We start from the raw sequence: 19,337 nt of genomic DNA, 5'->3' as shown, positions 1-19,337 counted from the left end.
CAACATAATTTATGTAGAGAAACAAGTGTTTTATTTATGAAGCTAAAGGAAAACTTCAAAATTTTTTTTTAATCCTCTATGGCTAAGTTATTTATATATCAGCAGTTGTACAGGGGGGAAAAAAAAAACCCACCGAAAAACCCCACAACAACTCTCTTCATCACTAAATTTGTCTCTTTCTGGATTTCTTAACCTTTAGGGGACAGTCATTTCCTCGTGGCTCTGGGATGCCAGCCTTAGTCTGCATCTAGGACAATGTGGAGTACTGACATGGAAATATTTTTACCTCCCCTTTGAAGAAGGGGAAAGCATGCATGTACAGTGTATGATGACATTTATAAATGGACAGAAGAGTTAGCTTTACAGATTACTAGAACCGAGTGATTCGAAAGGCTGAAGCATATAATGAGGTGACTGCCAGGGAAATCAGGCTTCCCTGGAAGCCTGAGAAATGGGCTTGAAACCCCTTTTGCCTGTGGAGCTAGCATAGTGGGAAGCGGTGAGATGGTCTGTTTTTCCCTGCTCACAGGTGGTGAAAGAAAAAGATTGAATTTATAAGTTCTATATTATTCAGGCCTTTGGAGGATTAAATAGCAAGATTAGAAAATAACTAGTTAAGACCAAAAGAAACATGGTGTTTTGGAAATAAAGATATCTTTAATAGTCTCTTAGATATTAGAGTGGTTCTCTTTCACTGCGATGTTAGAGCAAATTTAAACATGTCAATTTGTCAGTCTGTATTGCAGGGAATTTTAATGGAATACACAAACTAAAACCAAGAAAACAAACACACGCTCCCCTGCCCCAAGCATATCTGCCTATAAAATTTAAGTAATTTTTAAAAATTTTGTTAACAGATACAAATTTAGATCAAATATGTTTCCCTCAGTGTTTTAAAATCATCTGCTGATTTGGCAAACTAGCCTTAGTACACTGTGTGCCAGAAATTGGGGAGTTGGAGAATGAGAATTCAGGAGAATATCTAGTCTTATGTTGCCCATCTGGTGCATTTAGGAGTATGGTTTTTCAATGAATTGAGAATTATTCATAGTTAATAGAGAGACAGATCCAAGTTTTATTTTCCACAGGAAGAAGAGAGGAAGATCCTGAATACAAAAATAACTTGCTGTAAATTTGCTATTTCTCTCTTTATGCAGGGGGCAGGCAGGTAGACAGTGGACACTTTGTTTTGTATCATCCATGATAACTGATCTGCTGCTAACTCCTGAGTCTGTAGCTTTACTATAATGCATCATCATATAGAGGTCATAAATTTATCCTAAATGTAGGCAACTATTCTATTGAAGTTCTTTATTCAAGTGTTTATAATAAGTGTTTAATAATATTTTTTTCTTAAATGTATTGCCTGTTTTATGAAAGATACTGAATAGGATCCGTCTCTACAGAATAAAATTATCTCTGTGTGTGAGAGGATGTGAACAGAATGGAATTTCAATGCAGTTAAGGTCTTGAATGTGGAATTTGAGTGTATGTATTTGAAATTCTGAAATAAGTTTAATACAGATCTATTCCTGGACTCAAAGAAATTTTTGTAACACAAAAAAGACATTGTAGAAGTAATTATAGGTTTTTTTAGATGTGCATTTGCATATAAAGGCAGAATGTACCTTTATTTTTTGTAAAGGGATGTGCTCTGAGTGACAGTCATCATGTATCAACCAAAAGTGACTGGACAGACAACACTGAATTTGCATCCCAGGGTGGTAGGGGATGGGGGAAAAAGCAAGGTAGCTTTACGTGTTTGTTACACTTCAGTTTCAGGTTACTCTGGGGACTTCTCAACACTCCAGCATGAATTAGACATAGTTGAGAACCACCTGAATCTTGGCAATTGTCCAAGACAGCATTATAAAAAAACCTGCTGCCCACAACCTTCCTAGTGTTCTGCATTTTACAATTTTACCCTGCCCTTGAATGTTTAGGTTTATGGAAATTAGTGTCAGGCATGTCTTCAAGAAGCAGCATTATTGGCTATCCTTTCCCCCTTGCTGCATAAAAGGCATTTATGAACTTGTCTTGCTACTCAAACTCTTTTACATTGTGTAAGGAACATAGCTAGAGTAGACCTAGAGATACCTTACTCTTAAAAACTGAAACTCTTCCAAGTGTTCGTTCTCAAACTGTTTGGAAGACTCTTGTGGGCTTGCTGGAGTATCCTGGTTGTGCTAGTACATGAGTGTACAAGGAATAAAAAAAACAAACCAAAACCCCACAAAACCAACACTAAACCCCTGTGACTGTCCTCTTGCTTTCTCTGCCCTGCATCAGCTCTGATAACTTAGCAGTGCAAGTTATTGTTGTTGGAGAAAGTGATGAGGAGTCATTACCCATTTGAAGAGATCAGGAGGCTAACATACAACATAAAATAGGATTCATTACTGTCTGGAATTCACAGAATTGGCATGGATTTTTAGCTTTCAGATTAAAAATTTAAAATTTTTAATTTCACAAGTGCTCTCAAAACAAAAATTTTAGAAATACTAAACTTGACTCAGACTTCTAATGGGTTCAAAGCAGCATGAAGATCAAAAGCTTGTTTTTGAGAGCCAACTTTGTAAATATGGCATACATGTGAGCATAGAATCTTTATTTTTAAAAAGATGAGGAAATGCTATAAAAAAGCGGTTTGCATCTTAATGCTGCATGTGGACGCTTATTTTGCAAAAGAGCCTTTTGTCTTAATTGTGAGTAAACATGTTTTATTACTTTCTTTAAAACACATTAGAAACGCTGAAAAATCTCCCTATGGAAGTATTTCCCTTTTTTCTTTTTTTTTTTTTTTTTTTTAATGAAAATGCTGTTTAACTTGCTCCTGTCAGATTTGTAGCTCAACTGACATTTTTGAATTAATCATTACATGGGCTGTACAAGTGCTGTCTCTTTTCCCTTCCAAAAAAAATCCAAAGAACCCTCCAAATAAAGATTCAACTTCCATTTTTCATTGTATAAACTTAACAAAGCAGCCCCCAGTGTAGTTGTAGCTTAAAAACCTGCAAGTGACCATCATTAAAGGGAAGACAAATGGGAAAGGAAACTTTAAAACTTTCAGAACATGTAGAATTGGAGAAAAGGACTTTGTAAAGTGAAGAAGGAGAGGTGAATCTGCCTACTAAGCTGTAAGTAGATACTTGTCAAAGTCGCTTCAAATAAAACTCAGGAAATCCAATAGAGTTTGTTTTCAGAATTTTGTAAACATTTTGTAAGATTTTTTTTTTTTTTTTTAGATTGATTATTTCCTTGATAAAAGCAAATGTTTTTTTTAATAAGGGAACTTTTCTGTGTAAACAAAGTGGAGAGAGTAGAGAATGAAAAGCTATATAAATGTATTAAAATCTGTGTTTTATTACATCTATAAGTAGTTTATTATTACATCTATAAGTAGTTTATTATTACATCTATAAGTAGTTTATTATTACATCTATAAGTTTATTAATGATAGGTTAAACCTATGACAGATTTGTTATTTGAGTTGTACTTCTTGAGAAAGGTAAGTTTCTTGCACGTGTCTCTAAGCTTATATATTTTTGCCTTTAGTAAGAGACAGAAAACCATGGCTTCTGTGACGCTCATATACAAGGAAAACCAAGTTGCAAGGGATTTTACTAGTTGTAGTACTCCAGCAGTTGTCACAATCTTCCTTATGAGAGTCCAAGAGGAGCAACTGATGTGACATATAGCAGGTTTCAAAAAGCTTTGGGATATCTGTTTGCAGAACTAGACAGAAGTATATATGCAATAGTTGCTCCTTTCTCTTGAAACGATTGATTTAGGATAGGTTTTCACTAAATAAGCCAGAGGTTCCTAAGCTGTTTGGAGACTACTAGTGTACTGAGTACCACCTTGTACACAGAGGCCAACCTTGTGCCGAGCTGTGACTCCAGCTCTGAGCAGGAAGGTGTTACTGCTGCCCTACAGCCTGGTCAGGCATCTTCTGGAAATCTGAGATCCTGGTTGATCTGAAACTAGCTGTGGCAGGGGATCCTTTAAGAATTTTGGAAAGAGTAATGAACGTTCAAAAGGAAGGATGGATGAGTTGGCATTGTGCAGTGAATTGATTGGGCTTGAACACACTGCTTACTTTCAATAATGAAAAATGCTGCTTTTAATTCAGAAGGTATGCAGAAATCCTAAATTAAAGCAAATTTATATAAATGTATAATACAGACTGTGACTGATACTTTAGTTTAAGTTTTCAGTTTAAACTTTCAACTTCCACAAACACTTACGTAATCTTTGGGAGAGTTGTGGTGTGTATTCTTGAGCTCTGAAAATATTTTGATTGCCGTGTTTGATCCATATATGCTGGAAGGACAGTTGTTGCAGAGGCCCGAGTAGAAGAACAGACAAAAGCTGCTCTTCTTATGGTGGTGCTGCTTTCAGGCAGGTCCTAATAGCTGCTTGCCCAGAAGTTGAGACCAGGATGAATAGATTAGCTGAGGGAGGAATGTATGTAATCAAGGTTGCTTTTGTATTCATGCAAACTGAGCCTGTATGTTTGCTTCTGTGTCCTCTACACTTGTAAGGGTACAGAGTGGGAAGGGTGCAGAGTGTGCTGTAGTTTCATTTGTCTTGCAGCGAGAGGACTCTGGTGAGGTGCTTTCTGCCTGTCGTTTGGAGAGAAATTTTTTTTTTTCCCCCTTCACATTCCCCACAAACTGAGAGATCTATTTGTAAACCCTTTCCTCTAGGGACATCACCCATAAGGCTTCTGCAGGTCTCATTTGTTAGTGATTTTCTTTCTCTGTGCTTTTTAGGAATTGAGCTAATACTTTTTTGGCAAGCTGGTTTGAAACATTTCTGTGTGAGAAGAGGTGGAACTTGATTTGGAGGCACTGTTGCTGCTGTCTAGCACTAATGGCTTGAATAACTGAAGTTTGGGCATGCTACTTATAGCATTTGATTGTGAAGGAAAAATATGACTACATTGAGAGGGTTAAAAACCACAAGAGCAAGAAAGATGTTGTAAACCCTGGTGTGATTTAAGGATGTTGTGAATACCTTATTAGACATGAGGGTGGTCTGATGTGATTTAGGGAGTAGCTAGAAGAACAGTTATAAGATAAGGGGGGCTCCAGGATAATCTCGTTACAGACAACTTGGCCTTGGGAGAACAGGTGCACGGAACCATGAAGATAGGAAGACACAGAAGAATGGCAACAATAGTCTTGAAGGACAACGTCTACGTGATCCTAGGACTGAGTTTGCGCAGAAGCAAGGGTCAATCAGCAAGCACAGTGAAGAAGACTACGAGCCTTCATCTGAAGGCCCCCAAAGACCACTTGAAGACCACCACGAGAGATGACTGCGCATGCGAATCGGATATTTACATATGCTAATAAGTTCCTGGAAATCTCATGTTTATGTAAATGAATGCCCAGAAATCCTATGAAATATGTATGATTGTATAGTATATATTCTCTAAAAATTCACTAACTCGTTGGAGCACTTATGGTGGAGAATCCCCAGTGCTGCCCAGCAGTACAATAAAGGATACCTACTTAATGGTAACTTCGTTGCTATTGAGTCTCATTTCAGGGACTCTCCGAATACTCCGTTTCCCCCTTGGGGAGATTCGGACTGTGAGGAGAAGCATCCGTGAATTTTTGTATCAACATGACTAGAGTATGAACAGCAGAACAAGCCCCCATCTGCAGTAGGACTGAAACAGCAGTGTACTGGGGTGTCAGCTCTGGGATCCATTGCAGTGAAGGCTTCTATCAGCAGCGGATGCAACTTGCACAATTTTCTGTAAATCTGGAATTGCCAGTATTTCTAAATGAAAAATCTGGGGGAGTTAGAGATGAGGTGAAATTCCTTACTTCACCTGTGCTACGTGATCCAGAACTGAGGCTGTTTACCTTCAGACTTATGGCCATTGACCTGAAATCCTTATATGACCATTTTGGTATCCCCTTTGGGCTTGTGCTGCAGCTGGTCTGGGATCCTGATTAAATACCACTCTGTAGGTTAGGCTGGTTAGTTGGTGAGTTTTTGCCAAGTAGAGTTCTGAATGATGAATGATTTCTGCTTTTGGCTCAGTCTAGACAAGAATTTTAGATTCCTCTTCCTTACCTTACTGCCAAATTTTGCTTAACAGTCTTCCAGCTGTTGTGTCTCCATTCCCCCCCCCCCCCCCCCTTTTTTTTTCCCAAGTATTGGTTTTGGTAGAAACTGGCCAGTGAGTTTAAAAGTGCCTGAAATTTGGGGAAATGAGGAGGAAGAAACAGACAAGTAAATCCTAAATGCTATTTCACAAGTCTCCTTTCTGTGGGAAACTACAAGAACTTTGCTCTCAATTCATTTTGTGGATCTGGTGGTTAGAATTAAAGATTACCAGCAAATAGCATTTTCTCCTGCTGTGCTCTGCAAATGGTCATAGTCCACAAGTGTGGTGGTTTGTTGTTTTAGTTTTTTTGGTTGGTTTTTTTTGTGTGTGTGGTGTGGTGGGTGTGTAGGTGTGTGTTTGTTTTTGTAAAACAGTAAGTGTGATCTGTAAATCAGCTACAACACTGAAATGGGTTGGGGGTGATGGTTGTTATCATGTAAAGTAGGAAGCAGCAGGATGAAGAACCTGACCACATGATGCTTCTCAAGGAAAGGGGGATAAGGCTACAACAGACTAGATAACTCCCAAGTAATCTCTAGCGCTGTCTTCCTCTTCTGTAGTCCTTGAGTATTGGTGTATAAAGGAAGCAGTAAAAGACCTTAAAGGAAAATGGGGTTTAGAAAGGAATGTGGATCTCGGTTTACAGTGTTCATTTGATCTGATGCTGATGGGGGGTGGGGGTGGCAGCTATCAAATGGATTAATTAGCACAGTCTTACAAAAGGAGTGTGGAAAGATGTGGTCACAGAGATCCTTGAGATTTGCTGAGCTTTCTTAACAGGGGAAGAAGATTCGGAACACTAAGGATTGATGGAAAGCAGAGAAAGAACAACAGCTCTCTTATAAAGTGCTCTTTACAGCCCTTTGTCCTCCTCTCATCTTTCTCCAGTGTCTCTCTGCCTTCTCTCTTTCTTACTTGCTTTTTGAATTTGCTTTCTTGGTGAGAGAACCGAAAGAATACTAATCCATCAGTATCTGCATGTTTCTAGCATGCAGGAGGGACATAGCTGAGGAAAAGTGAGTGTCTGAAGGTTGTTGTATAGCCAGTTAGTAAATGCAACTTCCTGTCATCTGGTAGAGAGGAGTGGTCTCCTATTTTTTTTTTTTGTCTTCTGAATCTGTACTACAAACATTAGGTGTATTTCATGCTGTCATTCCCAATTTTGAATGATGCCTGCCGCTTATCTGTACTGAAGCGTTGAGTGAGGTTGGTAAAGACTGTGTATACTGTAACAATCCTGGCTCTAAGACCAAGCAAAACTAAATGGGCTCCTTCATTGTTAGCTTTCTCATCAGTTGCATTTCTGTTGTTAATTTGTTGTTAAAGCTGTTGCTGCCTCTTGCCCAAGGCATAGTCAGAGACTACTGTAGAGTCCTCTGATTACATACAAAAGCATGCTGATTTAACATGTCTGTATTTGGATAGCTAATATTTTATTTGGCTGCTCTTTTGAGAGTAAGTTTACATTGGCATTCTTCTCTCTAGCAGATGTGCTGTGTGTTTTGTTTTCTAGGTAGTTATCACAGACTTAAGTCTTCTGTGTTTCAATAAATTCTTGACACAGGCAGTGGAAACTAATATTAGTATTAAAAACATGAGTTTTAACATGCTGGACCAGAGCAATCTTTCATCCAAGGACTAAGCCAAGGCCTGGTAGTATGACCATCTTTCAGAACAACTAAGCTTAGAGAATATCTCTCTCTGATTCAAACAGCAAAACTAATGGCACAGAGTGAATCTGAAACTCAACTCTGACACCAAGGAAGAGCTTAGCAGCAGTTTACTCTGATTATTGTAGACACTTATTTTAAGAAGGCAAAGCTATATCAGCAATAAAGGGGTCTTGATGTACTTTTTAGACAATGGAAGACCACTTCATACAAATTGTCCATAGCTTCATCTATACAGGCCTCTTATGTGCTAGATTTTTCTGCATCTCCCATGGTTCAGGATTCTGTGTCATTTTAGATGCTTTCCATCTGCATGTTTGGATATTCTTGTTTGGTGAAAGAGGCTTCTTGCTACAATCAGAAATTGTGTAATTTCTTATGTAAGTAAAAACTTTACTTAGCAGTTGATGTTTCGCCACATTTTTTTCCTGCTTCCGTATTCTCAGAACACACACACAAGGAGAGACGAAACCAAGTTCCACCTGCTAATCTGAATTAGAAAACACGCTGCCTTTGTCTTTCTCTCTGCAGCTGGATTGTAAGAGAGTTAATGTTGCTTGGAGCAGCATGAAATTTCACACTCTCACTAGACTAAAAGAGAGCATACACAGAGTATAGTTCCTTCTTAGCGGTCTTGTTCCCTGGGTTCAGGCTGCCCTCTCCACACACCTGATAAAGCACTCTAGAAGCAGACACAATTGCATGCAGTAATTGAAAGACAAATAGCTAAGATTTGTTACCTGAAAGAAGTTGTTTTAAACTAACTTTGTTTTATTAGCATATGGGTTTTTTCTTGGAAAAAAATAATGTTTTCTTAATCCAAGTGGAAAGATTGCAGTATGAATGTTTGTTATGCTTAAGATGAGTTTGTTTAAAACAAAAATGCCTGTCCCAGGGTATAAGAACAATGTAGTGATACATTGTAAAAGCAAATGTAGATGTGATAATCATGGTTTTATTTGGTTTTATTGTATAGTAAAGATTGAGGTGAAAATCTTAAGCAGCAGAATGGTTTCTTACTGACATGGTGGATACCCGTCTTCTGTTTTCAAGGTCTGTTTTGTCAGCTTCTGACAAATACAAATTTTGGCAGATATGTGGGTTGCAAATTCACTCTGGCATTTTTGGAGATAATCTTAGAAGATGAGGAGGTTCCTTACTGTTTTAATTTTCAGACATAAATGTGTCTGCAGCATTTTTTTCCTTATCTACAAATAATTTGAAGCTAACAACAAGCATATGTCACGTTTTGGGAGATCTGTTCAGAACCATGAATGCTGTAAATCTGCTTTAGGACTTGGAGCCTTACCATTTAACCTGGATGTTATACAAGCCATGCATTTGACAAACAAATCCTGTTGGAAACTTTGTTCTACCATGTATACGAATGCCTTTAAAAAAAATTAAAACAAAAAAATTGAGACTGAGGGCCTGATCTTAAGTACATTACAAAAATACAAGTACTTTAATATTTGGTAATGAGCAGTGGGAATTGTTAGTGCACTGTGTGTCTATAATGCTGTTTGAGCTGCCTGCTAAGTGGCAGTATGAAATGCTTTAGGAATAGAATAGTAAAAGAATTGATATTGCATAAGGGTGTTTTTTTAAATGAAAACTGTATCTAAAATGAAATATCAGAGAACCAGTCTACTGGTTGCTAAATGAATGTTTCCCTACATCTCCCTGTATCTTGCAGGCATACAGGAATTTCCGGAAAATATAAAAAACTGTAAAGTCTTGGCAGTTGTTGATGCCAGTGTAAATCCAATTTCAAAGTAAGTTTGTCATTTTTGTCATGTTCTGTATTTTATGCAAACACTGCTGAGTCTCAAACATGCCCCAGAAAACTTTTTGTGAGCCAACCTTTGTAGGCAAGGAGCAGAGTTACCCGAGAAGTATCTTTATTAACCTCATTGCACTGTGATACAGTATAGCTATGTCAGTAAAATATTTTGCCCATTAATAGGCTATGTGAGCAATCCTATATTATACCATGTGGCTTTCTCAGCTTTAAGTCCATCACTTCTCTGTGAAGTTAAAGAAAAATGCAGAGTGTTTTGTTTCTTAATAACAATAATTAATTTTACTCTAAAGCCTGTAACACTGTTTTTTCAAACTCAGCTTATATGAGTAGGTTTCCCTGTCACCTTCTATAGTGACAAAATTAATTTGCCGGAAGTAGCACTGCCAGAGATATAAACTTCATGCAAGGTAACTCTTCTGGGGGAAAAGGTGTTGCATGGGTTTTAATTTCTTTTCTCTAATGAATGCCTCCTCCACATTAGGTATCAGAAGATCACAAATACATATCAAGACTACATTTGTTGTTTGTAGTTTTTATTGTCTGTAGATATTGTCCTCAGTACTTAAAAATAATTTTTAAGCTAATCTTAGAGTGAACAGGTATCTAGTACAATTTTATAGAAATTCTGGTACCACCTTAATTTTAATGTTATCGATATGTAGGACTTCAATACTATACTGTTTAAGAAAATATGACTTAATGCCCTGAATATAATTGAAACAAAGGCACTACATTATTTTATTTCTATATAGGCTTCCAGATGGATTTTCCCAACTTTTAAACCTAACGCAGCTGTACCTGAATGATGCTTTCCTTGAGTTTTTGCCAGCCAACTTTGGCAGGTAAGTTGAATTTGAAACTTAGTATTTATATTTAGTTTTAAATTTATGCAGAGCAGTTTCTGTTGCTTCTTAAGCAAACTGTGAACTGGAGGAGGGGAAGAAGTGTACACTACCAATCCCATTTATGCCACATATCAGTTACAAAAAAAAAAACCCAAATCTCTATCACCATTTTTTTTAAACTGGACTTTTGAGGGACAGACAGAATGCTTATAAAGACCCAAGAAATGACTCACTCACATACTTGCTGCTTTTACAACACAAGTCTGATAAGTATGGGAGACTAGTATTTCTGAAATATGGCTTGGTTATCATTTAGTAATTGGAGTGGAGGAAATAATGACATCTGTAATTTCACTTGTCCTCTCCTGGATGCACAGCTTCCTTCATGCACATCTATGTGCCTTGTTGTCAGGAATCTTTGACAGACAGTATATTTATGGTGTGCTGACTAAGCAAAATTGTTCCATGTAATAGCTTAAATAAGAGAAAAATACTAAATCCCTACCTCTTTAAAATGGATTAAATCTTTGGAGTAAAAGTGAAAGGATAATATTGCTAAAAGGAAGAACCCAGCCACTGCCCTCAATTCCAGGGAGACTACTCATGTGGCTCACTTGATTGTGGCACATGTTTCACGTTAATGAATGACCTGTGTGATGGCCTCCATGGTCAGGTCCACCCCTCGATCACGAGCCTACCTGTATGTTGCATCTCTCCCTAGATGTCCCGATGTTTCGTGGGCCCATCGAGCTACAAATAGCTCACCCTGACATTCCCAGTCCAGGTCTACCTGAGCTACTTCAATTTTGACAGCTTTGTGTACCTGTTCATTGTTTCGATGTTCTTCAGTGGCACGGCTTTTGGGCATGTGAGCATCTCCATGATGTACCTTTAGAGCCATGTTTTCTACCTGGGCAGCAATGTCCTGCCACAATGCAGCAGCACAGATGGGTTTACCTCTGCACTGCCAATTGGTCTTCTTCCACTGCTGTAGCCACCCCCACAGGGCATTAGCCACCATCCAGGAGTCAGTATAGAGACAGAATACTGGCTGCTTTTCTCGTTCAGCAATCTCTAGAGCTAGTTGGATGGCTTTCACTTCTGCAAACTGACTTGACTCACCTTCTTCAGTGACTTGTCGTGTGGGACTCCGTACGGCAGCTTTCTACTTTCGATGGTTTCCTACCACACGACAGGATCCATCAATAAACAAAGCCTTTCATCTTCTGGTAACTCATATGGTGGTGCCTCTTGGGCACAAGCCATCTCCTCAGACAATGCTCCAAAATCGCTGCCTTCTGGCCAGTCCATGATCTCTTCCAGGACTCCTGGGCGGTTGGGTTTCCCCAGTCGAGCTCGTTGTGTGATTAACGCTACCCACTTACTCCATGTAGCGCTGGTTGCACGATGTGTAGAGGGAATGTTTCCTTTGAACATCCAGCGTAGCACAGGCAATCGCGGTGCCGAGAGGAGATATGCTTCTGTACCAACAACTTCTGAAGCGTCTCAAACCCCCTCAGATGCTGCTAGTATCTCTTTTTTCAGTTGGGGTGTAGTGGGCTTCTAATCCTCGATATCCCCGGCTCCAAAACCCTAGAGGTCGACCTCGGGTTTCTCTTGATGTTCTCTGCCAGAGGCTCCAGGTGAGTCCATGCTCCCCAACTGCAGTGTAGAGCACATTTTGCACAGCTGGTCCTGTCTGCACAAGCCCAAGAGCTACCACACGAGCTATCTCCTGTGCGATCTGCTCAAAGGCTTGTTGTTGCTCAAGGCCCCACTCAAAATAGTTCTTCTTTTGGGTCACTTGACAGAGAGGGTTCACAAGCTGACTATAACCTGGAATATGCATTCTCCAGAATCCTACAAGGCCTAGGAAAGCTTCTGTTTCTTTCTTGTTAGCTGGTGGAGACGTAGTTGCTATCTTGTTGACCACATCCATAGGGACATGATGGCATCGATCCTGCCATTTTATTCCTAAGAACTGGATCTCCTGTGCAGGTCCCTCGACTTTGCTTTTCTTTATGGCAAAACCAGCTTTCAGAAGAATCTGAATTACTCTTTTTCCCTTCTCAAACACTTCTTTTGCCTTGTTGCCCCACACAATGATGTCATCGATGTGTTGCCCCTGAACATCTGCAATACCCTTTTCCAGTGCAGTCTGGATCAGTCCATGATAAATGGTGGGGCTGTGCTTCCACCCCTGGGGCAGTTGATTCCAGGTGTGTTGGACACAAAGCAAACTGCGGCCTGCATTCTGCTGCCAAAGGACTTGAAAAAAACGAATGGGCAATGTCAATTGTAGCATACCACTTGGCTGCCTTTGACTCCAGTTCATATTGGAGCTCTAGCACGTCTGGTACAGCAGCACTCGGTGGTGGCATGACTTCATTCAGGCCACGATAGTCTACTGTTAACCTCCACCCTCTGTCAGACTTTTGCACTGGCCATATGGGACTACTAAAGGGTGAGTGAGTCTTGCCTTGCCGATCACTCTCCTTGGCTCTCCAACTGACGAATCAGCTCATGGATGGGAGCCAGGGTTCGTGCGATATTGCCACCGGTGCACCGTCCTGGTAGCAATTGGCACCTGCTGTTCTTCAACTCGCAGCAATCCCACAACGAAGGGATCTTCTGAGAGGCCAGGCAGGGCAGATGATAGCTGTTTGATCTTCTCTGTGTTCACAGTGGCTACACCAAAAGCCCATCGGTACCCCTTTGGGTCCTTGAAGTACCCTCCCCTGAGGTAGTCTACGCCAAGGATACAAGGGGCCTCTGGGCCGGTCACAATGGGGTGCTTTTGCCACTTGTCCCCTGTTAAGCTCACCTCAGCCTCCAGTACAGACAATTCTTGGCATCCCCCTGTCACTCCTGAGATCCAGATGGGTTCTGTGCCCCTATACCCTGATGGCACCAGCGTACACTGTGCACCAGTGTCTACCAAAGCCTTATACTTCTGTGGGTCTGATGTGCCAGGCCATCGAATCCACACAGTCCAGTAAACCCGGTTGTCCCTTTCCTCCTTCTGGCTGGAGGCAGGGGCCCTCTATTCCTGTTCCTGGTCGGAGTATTCACTGTCTGACCCTTGCAGTTTCAGACCAGAAGTCCCCTCACCAGGATCAAGGGAGGTGATCTCAGTCCTTCTATGTCTGGGAGATCGCTGATTGCCTTCTTGTGTCTCTACAGCAACTAAGCTGACAGCCTTCTTGGGTGGCCCCTTCTTAACAGCTCTCTTCCCTCTCAGTTCGCGTACACGGGCTTCCAGCTTAAAGGTGGGTTCACCATCCCACTTCCTCACGTCCTCCCCCTGGTCACGCAGGAAGAACCAGAGTGCGCCACGCAGCGTGTGCCTGGGGCTCCCTTTCCCTCTGACCGGGGCAGGAGGGGACTGACTCTGTGGGGTGCCCCTGACTGACAGCCAAGGCGCTGGCCCGTAGGGATGAGGAGGGACAGAGATTTTCTTCAAAGTTTTGGAGCCAAGAAGACACTCTCTCCACAGTTGGTGTATCCATATCTGGGCAATACATTGTTGCCAAGCTGTTAGAATGCGACGCTGGGGTGTTTTGGACCCCCCCTTCCTCCACATGGCCTGTGTGCACAGGACATCCTCTGGATCTTTGGAGACCTCATCATTGTCTAGATCACTGTAGATGACTTCCAGCACCGCTAATTCTCTCAGGTACTGGATGCCTTCATCTGCGGTAGTCCACTTTCCTGGGGAGTTCACAAGATCTTCCTTGAACGGATTTCTTGCCCTCACGCTTGAGAGGAGCCGTTTCCAGAGACTGCAAATTGCTGCCTCTTTTCCAATTCCTCTCTCAATTCCCCGGTTTCTAGCAAGGGATCCCAGCTGTTGGGCTTCCTTACATTCCAATTGCCGACTGTCGGGCCCTCTATCCCAGCATCGGAGTGGCCAGGCAGCAATCTGCTCGCCTGGCTGGCGGCTGTAATCTTTCTGCACGTCTCGAAGTTCTGACAAGGTCAGGGACTGGGTAGTTTCTGCCTCTTGTCTGATTTCTCTCACTCCTTCCTCCCGTTTCTCTGCTGAAGGACTGGCTTCTTGATCAAACCCTTCCTCTTCTTCCCCCTCCCTTACTAATTGATGATATGGACCCCTTGACCTCCTTGTCCACTGTTTCTTTTTCACTACTGGGGCAATTACTGTAGTGGTTGTCTGGGTCCCTATTTCAACCATGGTGTCCTCAGATGCAGTTTGGGTCCCCATCTCAACGATCACGTTCTTAGATGTAGCTTGGGTCCCTATCTCTACTATCATGTCCTCAGATGTAGTTTGCACCCTGGTCTCAGTCATGGCATTCTCAGAGGTGGTTTGGGTCCCTGCCTTAACCACAGTCCTCTGATAGTACCGAACTGTGGCTCGGTAGGCACAGGCCAAACCCCAGTACTGTGCTAGAAGCTGCTGGTTTTCCTTGGGGTAGGCAAGGTACCCTTCTATCAGGTGGCGCCAGGTGGTTTGCCAGGGTTACTTGCCTGTTCAGGTGTAAAAACCCAGGCTATGGGAGGTGATAACCATCCTAGGAATCTGCCCAAATCCTTCCACACACCTTGCCACCCAGAGACCAGCTGCCTCAGGGCACGTTTCAGTATCGCCTCACCCCAAAGTTGTCTCCTCTTACACCAGGACGAGACCAGATTCCACAAACCTCACAGTATGCCAACTGTGTTAATTAGTAATATTAAACAGCTCACGTAACGGTGAACAAGGACCTCGGGAGCCTGCATAATAAAACCACCCACATCAGTCCTGGGTAGGAAGAGGGAGATGTGTTCCTTCATCCTATCCACAAGGTAGCTCCCCCAGCACGGTGAGGGCATCAATGCCAGGGCAAAGCACGCAGCCATTGTTTGTACTAACATGTTCCCAAGCTCAGGAGAATAAAGAGATAAGCAGGGCAGCCAGCAAACTCCATGACCCACACAGGAGCTTGCCACATAATAACTACTATAGCTATAGTATGCTTAATACAAAACTGCCGTTGTCTCGTGCCCCACGTTGGGTGCCAAAAAGGACTGTGGTGGGTTGATCTTGACTGGCCAAATTAATTTGTTGTCCCTTTTCTATATTTTTCAGTCCTTAAGGTTGTACAGTTTTCCCCTACAGTGTCCTCTAATAATTCATTGTATTGTCTGTGACTGTCTTTTGTGGCATCAGCCAACTTAAATGTTTTTCCTATCCTTTAAGATTGCTGTTAAAAATATTGAATAGGATAGTCCCAAAATGGGTCTTTGAGCACCTCTGTCAGTAATATTCAGCCTGATCCTTAGGAAACAAAACTTTATGTAATGCAAACTACTTTTAGTATATCCTTGTAGCATTTTATTATGTTTTATCTCCGTGTTTTATTCTCTCCTTCAAAAATCGTGTTAAAGCTTTGCATAATACTGAGGTCAAGGTTATCCAATCTTTTTTTCCCTTCTTTGAGCATTACATACTTGCTGTCCTTCAGTGATGTTGTACCAGTCCAACCTGTTAGACTTATTAAAAATCATCAGACATTTTGATTAAATGTGCCATTCCTTTGGAATTCTGAGGTGATAAAGTGTGGGGTTTTTTCCTTCACTCCCAAATTCTAATTTGAATGCATTAATATTGTTCTGGATCCTAAAATTAGCCTTTATGCCAGTGCACAGAAGTCTGAGAATTGCTCGTGCTTACCTAAGAAAACTATATCTGTTGTATCTAAATACATCATGTATATTGGCATTTAAATATATAAATATATAAGCAGAGCATTCTAAACTTGAAGCTTGCTGCATGCTAATGTTGAGACAGGGCTTTAAAAGGGAAACATTATTTACTGATGGGTGTTTGAGATAAGCAAGGAGTTTATCTTCAGTGTAATTTTAAAAACTTTGAGAATGTTGCCTATAGTGGGATATTGCTTCCAGAGACTTTTTACTGTGATGTTGCAATGAATTTACTTTTAAATCTTGTTTCTCAGCAGTTTGCCAGTAGTATTTGCAGTAGTAGATATTTTTAGTAATATCTCCTTTAGGGTATCTTTTTACATAAATGTACAATGATCAAATTTGGGACTTAATTTAGTTAAATATATGCAATTTTGCTGAAACTTTTTGCAAAATGCAACCTGGTATAGGGTGCATGTATTTCAGTCCTCTTGCCTTTATATTTTAGTTATGATTTTTTTAAAAAAATATTTCTGCATTAGCAAAACTGCAAGGGAGGTGAAAAATAAAGAACATCTCTGAAATATTTTTAGCTTTCTAAGGAATAACTGCTGTTGAACAGTGAGTTTCTAAGTATACCTGCTACATATTTCTTCTACAATTTTACAGATTGTATAGTTAAATCAGATTTAGGAAGAATATTGATCTTATCCTGGTAAAGTGTTCATGTAGAGATTTTGTTTTGAATAGAAGTTGAGCTACATTTTAAAAGCAAGCTAATTTGGTTGCATAAAATAACAGTCCTGCAACAATAATTTTGTTGAGACCATTACATCAGGTATACTTACAGTTGAATAATACTCCCTTATAGCTTTGTGTTTAGGCGATGTGTAAATATTTCTGTAGTTATGAGTTTTTACAGTTGAGAAATAAAATGTTTCTGTATGAGTATAACAGATCTTTGTAATAGAATGGCAGAGGAAATATACATTCTGTCACTATGACTTTTATTTTTCCTTTAGTATAGGTGGACTAATTTTCTGTATTTCTTTTCTGAATTAAACCCTAGTTTTTCAGTTCCATTATAGCAATTCAGATGCTTAGCACCAGCAATTTAAAGAGCAGCTAGGCTGAGTATTTGATGTGTACTACTATATTAAACTTGAATTAACTCTCCCAGTGATAATGGAAGAAGTGACAACTGCTTCAGGCCAATATTACTCATCAATTACTGCATTAAAATTACTAGTTTAGATGCAGCCTGTATCTTCAGCCAGGAGAGGTTGAAAATGTTTCCCTAGTAGCCTCTGTGTAGCTCTACAAATAAGAACTTAGATATTTCTATCTCCAATCTCTTAGGGTTAGCTGGAGAGAGTAGAACATGAAACAAGATCACAAAGCTATGAACCTTTCTATCACCAAAGACAGTCTTTAAGTTTACAGATTTAGCTTATTAGAAGTGTAGTACAGTGAGTTCTGGCTAAAGTCAACGAAATGTGGGTATGCATATATATATATATATATATATATATATATATGTAGTTTAGCATATGAATGGATGTTTGCTTCTACTGCTTTCAACTGAGAAATTTGACTGCATACACGTTGTGAAGAAAAACTGCAAACTGTCTAGCTGTTTTCCCTGTCATCAAAGCAAAACACCAACTGGAGCCTAATGCAGTGTTTGAATGTTGAAGCCTTCTCAAAATAAAGGGGTTTGGAGTTGATTGAATGTGCTACTTTATTTTTAGACCAGTGTTTAAAAAGAGCCCTGCTACAGAACTGTAAGAAGCTGGGCAGGTATCTGGAGTTGTGGGATGCATCAGAAAGGTGGTGGTGGGGAATAATTTCTTCTTAATGTGAAGAATTGTTATCTTATTAGGCAGATCTTCCTTTTTCTCCAGAGTTCTTGAACTGTTTACCTTTTCAGAGGCTGCCCCTAATCTGAGCTGGTAATGGGGATGGTCTAATACCAAAAGTGGCCAAGAGCTACAGTTCTTCTGTTGATGTTTTAAGTTCATCATTAGGACTATAAAGAGCAACACCTGCAGTCTCCAAAGAGAAAGGACTACTCTTCCTCCCTTCTAGAGAAGATTGTCCATTCTGTTTGTCATATTTTGAGAATCCCTGATACTAAAGATGGATAGTATGCAACAGCAGGAGGTTTACTGTTACAAGTCTGCAATGAATCTGGGAGGGAGAAGATTTACAGTGGGTAACATGAATATTTAAAGCTTTGGGTAACAGAAGTCAATGTTATAAGACAACGTTACTAAAATGTGGGATAAAAGTCTGTAGAACTTGGTTTAATATTTCTGATGTTTTGCTGTTATCATGGGATCCCAGTTTCTGCCCATGTATTGGTGCATAGGAAAATGTGGTATCTTCTGAATATGAAACAATAATTACCTTGATGTTAAAATAGAGGTGCTGTAAGGCAAGACTCCTGCCTGGTTGCAGAAAATGCAGGGAATTGAGAAAGTCCTGCAGTGGACTAGGATAGTAAATAATTATGGGAAAACACTTCCTATATGTCCGGTGTACCCTTGGTCATAATCTAGGTGCCATGCAAGCCACAAGATGCTACAGAAATATCTTCTAGTGAAGGCAGTTATTCACTTGAAGTGTGAGACTTGCCCCTTTGTAATCCAGTTCTTGGGTTCAGAAGTCCAAGCACAAAATGACCATTCAAATCTGAGGGTGCTTCAACAAACAAATTTTTTTTTTTTTTTTTTCACAGATTCATATCTTAGGATGCAGGTAGGGTAAGAAGGCTAGGAGGTTCTTTCCAGTTATGTCCTAGATTGACAGCAGTGATATTACCATGAACTGGGTTTTTATTAGGGTATTCTGTCAGCATTGTTACAGGGTTGTTTTTCCTTTGGGCAGTTGAGGGGAGGAGGTTTCCCTCCAGCAGTTGCTACCAGATGGCAAGTACTGCTTGCAATGCTGGGCTAGGTTTACCTCTGCTCCATTTCAAGGTGAGTGTTATATTCTTAGGTTATTCATAGGTGTGGCAGATTGCTACTTTCAAATGCATCCAAAAATGACCGAATGTCTTGAGGAAAAAATAAATACTGTTTTCAGGCTTTCTATTTTAACTTTAAGTATAGTTCTTACTACTTAATCAGATTTAAGGTTTTTGTCTGTGTCCTTACTATGTACTCATTTGAGCATCTTCAGGAAAGAGTGATCTGTTCACTAAACTCCTTTTTGAGTCAGGGAGTGTAATGACCTATTTTGTG

General features: G+C 40.3%; 1 protein-coding gene across 50 annotated transcripts in view; it reads left to right on the top strand.

The window, feature by feature from the left end:
• LOC104013993 (erbin-like) overlaps positions 1-19,337 on the top strand; it is a 120,739-nt gene that overhangs the window by 54,254 nt on the left and 47,148 nt on the right. For 49 of the 50 annotated variants that reach the window (XM_087762545.1, XM_087762553.1, XM_087762554.1 and 46 more), the window contains 2 exons: positions 9,494-9,572; positions 10,354-10,443. In XM_087762545.1, coding sequence (XP_087618671.1) covers positions 9,494-9,572; positions 10,354-10,443 — 169 coding nt within the window. Of the gene's footprint in view, positions 1-9,493; positions 9,573-10,353; positions 10,444-18,978; positions 19,074-19,337 lie in introns of those variants that run through there. The other variant, XM_087762569.1, reaches the window with a different exon arrangement.

Source organism: Nipponia nippon, unplaced genomic scaffold (assembly GCF_047370975.1).
Source record: "Nipponia nippon isolate SJK-2023a ecotype South Korea unplaced genomic scaffold, ASM4737097v1 scaffold_26, whole genome shotgun sequence".
Taxonomy (NCBI): Eukaryota; Metazoa; Chordata; class Aves; order Pelecaniformes; family Threskiornithidae; genus Nipponia; species Nipponia nippon.
Note: the sequence above shows the minus strand (reverse complement) of the source record. Positions and strands in the feature narration are given on the sequence as shown.